Source organism: Papaver somniferum, chromosome 5, assembly GCF_003573695.1.
Source record: "Papaver somniferum cultivar HN1 chromosome 5, ASM357369v1, whole genome shotgun sequence".
Taxonomy (NCBI): domain Eukaryota; kingdom Viridiplantae; phylum Streptophyta; class Magnoliopsida; order Ranunculales; family Papaveraceae; genus Papaver; species Papaver somniferum.
In genome coordinates, this window is record NC_039362.1 from 146,944,136 (window position 1) to 146,955,612 (window position 11,477).

The following is an 11,477-nucleotide window of genomic DNA, read 5'->3' on the forward strand; positions in this document are numbered from 1 at the left end:
CCGGCGCATCCTGTGCCAGGAGTCCAGTTACAACTATACATCACTCCTGATGCATAGTCAAACTGAATCTGTGTTGCTGTTGGCCACTTACAAAAAGCTGGAAACTTTTCCTTTAAAGCACTGGCAGCACACTGCACATGCTCATTATTGATTTGCATATCCTAGTTCAAAACACTTTCAGTCTAGTCTAGAAATAGTGGAAAGAAATATTCAAACAAAAATTAAGAAGAAAAACATACTGTGTTGAGAAATAACTAGCTTAAATACAAACACCATGTTCTTTCGCCACAAAATAATCTCTAATGAACACAGATCTGTACACAGACACAAACATAAAATTGAACCGTTGATTCCAAGGTAACAAGGATATTCAAGTTGATTTCTTGCCTTCATCATCCACTGTTTTATCCTCAGTGCTCTGCCCTTTCAATGAATCTAACTTTTCAGCCTCACCAGCTGTGACCTCAACCTGACTGCCATCAGTTGAAGTTCCCACATGAGTAGTTTTGGACACCTCAGGAATAGTAGTCTGGGACACCTCAGGGGTAGTCTGGGACGCCTCAGGGGTAGTTTGGGACAGCTCAGATACCTTGTGGATTATTTCTGTCTCTTCAACTGTAGTCTCCATCTTTTCATACTTGGAAAGGATTTGTTCAAGACTGTCGTGAAGGTTTAGAGCTTCAAAAAGAAACCCGTCGTCATTGGTGGTAGTTTCTATCATCCTCTGTATATAAGGTTGAGATTGCTTGCATTTCTGCACCATGCTTGCCATCAGATCATCATCCTGTAATCAACATATTGAAAATTGAGCTTTGCTTCAAGGTAGTAGGTAGTAAGGCACCTAGATTTAGAATGTCATTTTGGCAACCAGATATTTCAATAAGTTGAAACTAGACACGTTTTGGCAAAAGCATGCTTGCTTCTGTAACCACCCAAACTCGAATGAAGTATCTAAATCTTCCAGAAAAGGTATAACCACAGAAAGAAAAGAAAAGCCCGGTGTAGGAAAAATGAGTCTTTAGGACATATCCCAAATAGATCTATGTTGCAACTCAAATTTGGTCAAGTAAGGGGTCTAGAAACAACAGGTTTCCAAAATAGTGATGATCTCATGAAATTTCAATACAGGAGAGCAATTACCTTTTCAATGGGCTTCAGTTCTCCCTCATTCAACATGCTAGAGAGAATTTCAATACTATTTCGAGTAATTTCGAGAAATTCTTTTTTTCCCTCTTCTGAAATACCGCCGTTCTGATATGGGATATCGGTATCTTCAAGGGTGTCCATACCCATAGCAGGCATAGGATATCTTTCAGGAGGATTTAGCCGTTCTTGTTCAAGTTCTGACTCCAATGTAGAATACGGAGTTGCAGAATTTGGTTCTACATGTATCGCTCTTCCCTTCACACTCTGCAAATGAATGTGACGAAACAAAAATGGATTCATATCAGTGCTCTTAACTGTTAGTGTTACTTAGTACAAATTGCAAATCCATGCACAAGTCATATATCTGTGTATTAAATAGGACAGATATTTGTGCTTCGTCTCCGTCAACACCAAGATTGATCTGATACTCTAATTTTACTTAACTAACCATCCTACATGATGCTTTCAAAGTGTATCAATGATTTATTCGTGTGTTACCCAACATTTAATGATAAACCTAAAGTTGCATACTTCATTTGCATAAAGCCATTTATACAACAACTAGGTATAAGTATAACCTCCCATCGGCATGCCCAACACCATCTAGACCTTGTCGTCTCGAGGGGTAGTTATTCGAGTAAATACCACCATCCATGATAATCACATAATAACCATCTTAATACAGAAATTAGCAACATACAGAAAAAAAAAGGGTAAACACATTTAATAAAGTCTGAAATGATTGATTACCTCATAAGTCTGTCGAAACACAGGAAGATAAGCAAGGTCTTGAGACTCTCCCCAAGCCCTAATCAACTGCAATCCTCTCAATTTATTACTATGATGAGTCTGTGGATTATCAATCATCTTAACCATCTCATCCAAAACCTTCTCAGATGCAATTTCAGAAAAAACTTTCTCACAATTCATAGCAATAGTTTCTAACAAATCAAGACTTAATCTCTGGCTAGCAGTATTCTTACCACTGATTTTCTTCTTGATAGCTCTAACAACTTCAGTACCACTAAATTCTTCAGAATTTAACCAAGAACATATCCTTAAATTCAAACCCCAGTTTGCTTCTTCTAGATTATCTGATGTAGCTTCATCTACAACTTTTGATTCCTGTGTTGGTGCTTGTAAAATTTCCTTCATTTTACCACTAACCATTCTCCCCATTTGAGCTCCACTAGTTTTCAATCTTTCACCCAATCCAGTTAACTTCAACTTATCCATTCTAAAACCCAGAAATGAAACCCTAGTTTTAGGTTAATTTCAACAGAGAAACAAAGTTTCTGAGAGAATCGAGAATCCCTAATTTGGTGAAACTTGAACCCTAAAAATAGTTATTACAAGGAGAGTCAGAGTGGAGTGGTTTTGATCGTATTTTGAGGGTCTCTATCTTTGAATTGGCCTTTTCTCCCGTAACTATGTCACGACCAGCTTTAACATACACGTGTTCCGCACTAACAGATTTGTCAGGTCCAAGGTTTTGACCATAAAGATAAGTGGTATTGGTGCCCCTACGCATCTGTATCGGTAGGTATTGACTTATACGGACCCGTATCGGCATCCCTTTACCAGGGATAGATACTTTAGATCATTTCTTATGGACTCAGCAATCTTTGATTTGTTTATGAGTCCACTATGGACTCAACAAAACGAAAACAAAAAACGGTTGGGCAAACGAGCAAATTTGTTAGTTTAGCGGTTACGATTCTTGAACTGCCACGTATTTCGTCTTAAACTGCGCGGTTCATCATCAGTCGCCAGCAGATTTAGTAAAGTTGTGCGATCTCAGTAAATCCGTACTGATATTAATCATCCAACGGTTTTATTTTTTTTATATATAAATGCAGCTCGTTTCAAACTTAAAAGTCGAACATTCTAAACCATCTATTTCTAAATTTCAATTTCATACCATCTCCATATTCATTTTTTCCTCATTTCAAACACAATTGTTATAACATCTCGATTTATCAGAAAATTTTCCAAAAATCCCTCTCTACAACAAACATCGCATCCCCTCGCAGCAATCACAACAACAAGCGCAAGAAAGATCCGGTCAAGTCAGTGGTGCCAAGTTTATGATCAGTTTGTAGGAATTATGTATTCTTTACAGTAGATCAAATCAATGGTTGTCAGCAGGAAAAGATTACGTTTTATGGAAATACTTTTCAAAAATTTCGTGAAGAAACCGGTAACATCCATAATCACGATTCGGAAGGGTTGTCTCATCGTTTTCATGCAATTAGCAAGGATGTTACTGAATACGTAGCTTTGATCATGCAAATGTTCCGATGCAAAAGAAGTGGGGAAGGTGAACCGAGCGAAGATGTCGAGAAGAGTGGCAAAGAACCAAAAAACTAGATTCCAACAGGAAAGTTGTTTCAACATTCTGAGGGTGCTTAACAAATTTAATCCATATGTGTTGGAAGGTAATCAAATGCCAACAAGATCACCCCATGGTCCAATTTCACAGGATTTTCAGAATGGTGCACCTACTTCCTCACCGGAAGGAAATGCATCTCCGCATGTTGGGTCTCCAAGTAATCAGGAAAAACACAACACCAATCTGAATGTTAACACCAATATCGGTGTTAACGCCGGAAAAACAACGAGAGACGCGATCCAAAGGTTAGAAAATGGATATTCAAACGAGTTCAACTATTCCAAGTACGTGGAAAACGACCGCTTAGTCGAACAAGATAGAAGCATGGACCGGGACTTAGCAATAAGGAAACTTGTAAAAATTTATCTTTTGCAAGAACAACATTGCATGGATTTTAACAGGAATAATCTACTCTCCAGGAACATAATAGTAATGAATCCACGACAACTTAGATTATGGGAGAAGGAAGTAGATAGGGTGGAACAACAACTGAATGAACAACGAAACCAACAACCTGCCCAGTATGAGAATGAGGAAGACGTTGTCGATGTATCGGAAGAAGATGAAGATGATTATCCCCTTGATTAAACGTGCTAGATATTTTCAGTTATAATTTATAATAGTTAAAAAAAATTAATTGTTAAGTTTGATTTAAATGTACTGGTTTAGCTTAAATGCTTTTCACTTATCAATTAATTTGAACCGTCTCACTACATTACATTGTATTTCAAAGTACATCAATTACTTAAAACATAATTAAAGTAAACAACATTTAATTGAAAAAGACGACTATCTGCCTCGGTTTTAACAACCGTGACCGCGAGAGAGTGCTTTTGCTCTTGAGCCTCTTGCTCCTTTTGTGACCCAAATGTGCTTAGCTTGATCTTCTTGTAGTTGTCTATATAGTCCCCGGTTCTGGATTCTGTCGGTGGAGAGTTTATATTTCATTGCAGAACGACCATGCTGCACTACAAGCCTCAACCTCAAATCTTCGTCTGAAAAACTAGTCCAGGTTGGGTCGCGTCTAGTTTCCACTATGACCATTTTATGGAGAATAATGCAAGTTAGCATAATTTTGTTCATTTCTTGAAGATCAAAAAAAAAAAATATGTCGGCCCAGCTATGATAGCGAATTTCATTTTCAAAATGTCAAAAGCGCGTTCAACATCCTTTCTCAGAGCCATTTGCTGGTTGTTAAAGTCTTTCACATCCTTCGCAGTCGTTGGTCCAAACCATTTCTGACTATAAGCTTGAACCAAAGTGGGCCATTCTGGATAGATCCCGTCTGTAAGATAATACCATGAATGTAGTCATGATCGTTGATGGTGAAATTACGTGGTCTGATCACATGCTTAAGAACTTCAAATAATAACGACTTATGCAAAACATTGATATTATTATGTTAACCCCGGGAGTCAAAAAAAAAATCATGCCAATAGCAACAATCATAAGTAGCCGAAGCTTCCAATATTACAGTTGGTTTTGGATAGTGACCCTTATACTGACCTTCCCATTCAACCAGACACACTTACTACTTCCAAGACTACCTAACATTCCTGGAGAACCCCTCTTTGTGTTTTCGTTAGTGATTCTATCAACATCTATTTGAGTAGGGTTTCTTAAGAAAGTTGGACCAAAATGCTCGACTATCATTTCACAAAACATTTTGAGATACCTAAATGAGATTTTTTTCCCATACATATATACTCATCCATGGAATCCGCTGGGACCCCATAATATAGTATTTGGAGAACTGCATTGACCTTTTGTTCAGGATTAAAGCCTCGTACATGTCGTGCATCATACTGATAATTAAATAAAGGTTATACCTGACAAATCTCAAAACAATCCTTTGAGTGAAGTTGCGGCCCGTGCGGAATCTACGCTGAAAATCTGCATCGGAATACACACATCCATGATTAAAGTAATCATTCATCATCTTGTCGGGATAAAAATGTCAATCTCGCCATGTCCATCTTCTGGTCATAACTTTATGTGGCTGTAAAGGCTTTGGTATCATTCCTGAATGTAATTACAACATAAAACTTCGCCTCCTTCTATCCTGAATTGTGTATTCATCCATTTGACGCAAAATCTCTATATACGTTTCTTGCTCTTCTTCATACAATGTTTCATTTATTTTCATATCTTCCTCAGAAGAACCAAAATCAAGATCTATAGTTAAAAAATAAGAGAGATTGAAATTCAGAGAAATTAAGAAAATATTGATTGGACGAATGATTGTTGTGTTTTTTGAATGAGGAAATCGGGTAGTATATATTTGGGAAAAACTAGCATTTTTAGTGAACGTTACAAAAGTAGCTGTTGGCGGCTTTAGCAAATCCGCCGACGGTTTAATAAAGACCTCCCACGACTGACTTTGTACCGCGCGGATCCTATTAATCCGCATGTCTCATCATGGTCCGCCAACTTGCATTTACCATAGTGGAAAATCCACACCTTGCCTATCCACGTGGCTTAACAAATTTCTTTAAAAGTAATTGCCATATGAAATTCCCTTACTAGTTTGCATTACTCTGATACAGACTAATACGATGGACATATTAAATAAGGTATACTCTCGTTTCTAGAAAAATATGCCATTACATTTTTCTTCTTCTATAAATCATCGTTTCTAGTGATTTCTGTCGTTCTTTCAGATTTAGAGTACTTTCGGCGAGTCATGTATTCTTATATTGAAGTTTTATTTTCTAGTTTGATTTTTCTTTTATATTTTTTGAATGTTCTTTGAGTTTTAGCGGTTGTTTATATTTAGTGTTCTTTGTGCTTTTCAGTTCCTTGTCCCCAATTTATGGCATTTTTTGTGCTTTCTGATATTTCTTCTTGCACCTTCATGTCATTTGCGACTTTAAGGTATATTTTAATAGAGGTTTTAAGATGGTCGACGTCCATGTCTGGTACGTAATAGAACTCCATGAAGATAAATATATAAAATTTCGATATACGGCGTCGTTCTCTAAGATTGGACAAATTATTACCCCGTGTGCATTCATTTTCAAGAAGAAAAATATTTAAAATTGTTGGATTTGAATCCAAGCATCGTTATTCCTCTGATGCAATTGGTCTTTTTAAAATACACAAAATCGATGCATCAGCGATCTTCCGATCTTTTTCTTCTCGGTTTATTATTTGACTATCTTTTGTTGTATTCTTCGTGTTATGTTCTTATCCTTCTGCAATCTGTTCATTTTCTTAAATTAATATCAGTCAACAACCAACTTCATAAATTAAGCAAGTCAAAACCAATAGAAGTTCCAATTTCGACTATTTTTCATGTTAGCAATAAACATTGGTTATTGTCAATCAAGTATTACTGAAACTTAAATCGGGTATACGCTCTGGTTTGTCATTTCGAATATCCCGTTGTATTAGATTGTACTAGGGTAGATACTTTATTACTCTGTAGTATCCTGATACAGACTAATAAATGCTCTCGTTTCGGGAAGAAGAAAAAATACATAACTTTTTCTTTCTTCATAACTTTTTGTTTCTAGTGATTTCTGGTGTTTTTTCAGTTCAGATTTAAATTACTTTCGGCGAATGCAGATTTGCTCCTCACAGAACATCTGAACTATTGTCTCTATGTATTTTTAGATTTAGGTTGTATTTTCTAGTTTTTTTTTCCTTTTATTTTTTTTAATGTTCTTTCAATTTTAGTGGCTGTTTATTTAGTGATCTTTTTGTTTTTGGGTTCCTTATCCCGATTTATGGCATGCTTTGTGCTTTCAGATATTTCTGCTTGCACCTTCCTGTCCTTTGTAACTTTGGGTAGATTTTAATGTAGGCTTTAAGATGGTCGATGTACATGTCTAGTATGTAATAGAACTTCATGAAAATGAAAATCTAAAATTTCGATATATGGCGTCGTTCTATATGATTGGTACAAACCATTACCCCATGTGAATTCATCTTCAATAAGAAAATTATTTAAAATGGTTGGATTTTAATCCAAACACCATTATCTCTCTGATGCAATCAGTCTTTTTAAAATACACAAAATCGATATACCAGCGGTCTTCCGATCTTTCTCTTCTCAGTTTACAATTCATTATCATTTGGTGTATTCTTCCTGTTATGTTCTTGTCCTTTTGTAATTTGTTCATTTTTTTAGATGAATATCAATTAACAACCAACTTCGTATATTAAGCAAGTCAAAACCAATTTAAATCACAAATTATTTTCATGCTATCAATAAACATAGGTCATTTTCAATCAGTATCAGACTGTACATATCACTGAAACTCAGGTCGGGTATTCGTCGTGGTTCGCTATATTGGGTATCAGGTATTCATTGACACTGATATGACACCATGGTGTCAGTGATACTAACTGTTATTGATCGAGACTATAGTTTTTTACCTGATTTAGGTGTTGTCATCACCCGTCATATCAAATTTACATATAGATGACGTTTAAATATTTTTCCATTTTTAATAGCTAAGTTAAATAAAACTCAAACCCGAAACTAGTGTAGTTTTAAATAAATTATTACATTAGATTATAATTGACTAAGCACATTTTACTATAACAAATAGTTGACTTTTCTCTTCAAGCTAATATACCCCTTTGTAGCGGATATGTTAGAGACTTGATGAATCTTCAAATATTTCCTTCTCCTCTATAACAAAATTCATGCATTGAATAATATGGTTGAAAAATATTGACCGTTTAATAATAGCAAAGGCTATCAAATCTCATGATTATTGAGATTGTGTATCATCTTCAAATTATCAAACTTTTCAAAGAAAAACTCAACCTCAATGTTGGAAGCAAATAACAAACATATATATGTACACACACATATCAAATTGATGAAAAAGTTGATGCCATGATTTATCTTTTCTATATCGATATATATTTGTGGGATACTAGTTCATAAGGGTTTGTTCGGTTGATACATACTAATGCAAAACTAAAATAAAATGATACAAAAAAATAATAATTAAGGACCTTGTATCAGTCTCAGTATCTACGTATATACCATAATATGTATCTACTGGCACCGGAAAACTATGATGCACACGTTTTATGACACACACCCCTATGTATACACCTTAATCACCTTTGAGTATGAATCTTGTCTATTGTAACTGCACCTCAGAGGACTTAATGTTTGAAAACACGTTACATCATCGCAAGTAGCGAGAATCCTGATATTTTTATACCATATAATATGTAAGGCTTAGATAACTACAATTTATCTAGTGGATATTAAAAGTGGATGACGTTATCTCTTAGTAAGTTATTTGCATCTCAATTTTAAACACTTTAGTAATAAATTTACTCAATCACTAAAATAGTTAAAGGAAAATAAGATTTGTAAACCTATGATGGTTGGTGGATCAAAGTAAAGACGACTATGTGGAATGTTTGGTTGTTTCAAATGATTTTACATAATAAATTAACAAATATATTTATTTAATTTTACAGAAAAAGCGAAAATATATATTGAAAAATATTCATTATAATAGTGTACCAAAATTACAGCTTCATGGATGTGTAAACAACAACATCCCAATTACAAATTAAGGTTGATAAAGGAAACTCACAAAAATATTTGACTTCAAATCCCAGTTGAATAACAGACAGTTAACTACAGTAATCACTTGCTTGACATTTCTAACATAATTATAATCTATTATTTCTTTCCATCGAAATACTCCACCAAGTAGCAAAATGGAGAAGGCTCCAGATCTTCTGAATTATATTAGAACTCTTCTTAGGTCCCCATTCCCAAAGGGTAGCTTTAATATTATCAGCAAATACCTAGTCAATAACAAAACTCTTTAAGAAATATGACCAAACTTTGAAAGTAACAGTGCAACGCAAGAACAAATGATCATTTGTTTCAGTGTGAGAGTCAAAGAGAAAGAAATTAGAATTTTGAACCATGTCAGCTCTGAAGAGATAATCAAAGTCTGAGCTATCCTATAGAATAAATTTCATACCACAAAAAAACTTTTAAAGGTACCTTAGAATTCTATTATTGAAAAGGAACGGGGTACCAAGTACACTAACTTTTTCGTTCGGCAACCTGTATGGACAAAACCTAATACGATTGCAAGTAAACCAACTTAATAATCCTTTAAGAATATATTATATAAATTTTGTATCTCTTTCTCCCTACAGTTAGAAATTTAAGAAAATAAGATCAGTGAACCTGATTGTATAGAATAATACTTGGACAATCTCAAAAATCAATATCCAAAATCAATCTAGTCATATCTAAATAATTGAATCTGAATTCTTCCAAGTATGAAACTTGTTATCTATCGTAATTGATCACAATTAAGATGGATTTATTTACTAGAATTTAATATATACTGCTTACGCTATTCCTATTATAATGATAAACAATATAATGTAGAAAGGGAAAAACACAAAACCGGAAGTTTTATTAATGAGGAAAACTGCAATTGCAGAAAACCCCCGGGACCTCGTCTAGATTTGAACACCGAATTGTATTAAGACGCTATAGACACTAACCTAATATCAGACTTTGCTAGGGTTTTGTTCTTTGGTAATGGTAATCCCTCAATCTCGAATAGTTTAGTCGATCCGCGCTGCGTTTTCTTTTAGGTTAAAAGCTGCTAGGGTTTGGTTTTTTGGTAAAGGTGATCCAAAAAATTTCATTTGTTATTTGAAACTCTTTGCTCTCTCGCTTATCTTATTATTTTTTATAGGTAGAACATGCCTTTTTCTTTTGCTCCGGTTGTAATGATATATGTATTAAATCCCTACGCAGTACCTTGATTTTTTTGTAGATTTTGATTTTTTTCATGTCCAAGAACTCTTTCACTCTTCTACTGCGAAAGTCTTTCTCTAGTTTTCTGTTGATTTTTAGATTTTTACCTGTTCGGGTGAACCAGGTCCAAGATTAACAATTTTTTTGCTAGGTCCAAGATTAACAAGTGATTAATGTGATATGTTACAAACGACAGTATTTTTGCGGGGATTCCAAACACAGAGGACAATACTCCGTATGTTTAATGAAGCCACATAAAGCTTCACGTGTTGAGCCTAACAATACTCCTTAGATAACCATCGGTAATGCTCGCCTAAAAATTATTATGTTTCTGTGGGATGGAAACATTGTTGTATCATCATACTGTTATAAAAATATTTTTTGATATCTAGGAATGCATTTTCGGCAACAAATCGCGTTTTTACTTTACATGGTTTGTAGGGTGATCAGGTCCAATTTCACTAAATGAAGTTCTGACTATATATCTTAGCTTAGTTGCCTTACCATGGATACTACTGCTGACCCTATTCTTAAACTCCATGGTCATTGGGGTTAGCAGAAGTTTCCATAGGGGACGTCACATATAAAAAACTAACACTTGCATATATTAATCTTTACAAGTGTGTAACAACATTGTTGGTTGCAATGCCACTGATACTTCATCATTTTTCTAAGGTACAAAGTACAAATTAGGAAGAAGAAAATCCAGGTGGTACTAAAATTTATCCATTATTCCAAAGGTACAGTCTTTTTTTTTTTGGCAAATGCAAAAAAGTGCGAGTACTATAATTCATCCTCCGTTTCCTTACTGTTGTATTATTCTTCATCTCCCAGGGTTTATCCACCTCTATGTGTTATGTGAATGGGAAAATTGGGATCCTTGGTCAATTGTTGAATACTACTGATAGTTTCTGAATAATAAATGGAAAGATAAGAAGGTTCTCTTATTTGGTCTCTCCTTTTCATCAACACATGACTGTTTACAACGTTGACAAAAATATTCGACACTTTAGACGGTTTTTTGTACTCCCTCCGGCGCCTATATATAGTCGGAAAAGTGAAATTATCTTAGAATAAGAAAGTTTTTGGTTTTTATAAATTTTCCTTATGTTCTCTGATTTACCCTCATCAATTCCAATATATTTATCTAGGAAATATGGAAAATATCAATTT

The 11,477-nt window shown here is 34.7% G+C and overlaps 1 protein-coding gene across 1 annotated transcript; it reads right to left on the minus strand.

Annotated features, from left to right (window-relative positions):
* Positions 1-194: 194 nt before the first annotated feature.
* LOC113283117 (TOM1-like protein 2) lies at positions 195-2,548 on the minus strand. The gene is made up of 3 exons (XM_026532271.1): positions 1,897-2,548; positions 1,141-1,410; positions 195-784 (listed from the first exon to the last, which is right to left on the minus strand). The coding sequence occupies exons 1-3, from the start codon at positions 2,380-2,382 to the stop codon at positions 371-373; spliced, it is 1,170 nt and encodes a 389-aa protein (XP_026388056.1). The 5' UTR covers positions 2,383-2,548; the 3' UTR covers positions 195-370.
* Between the last annotated feature and the right edge of the window lie 8,929 nt (positions 2,549-11,477).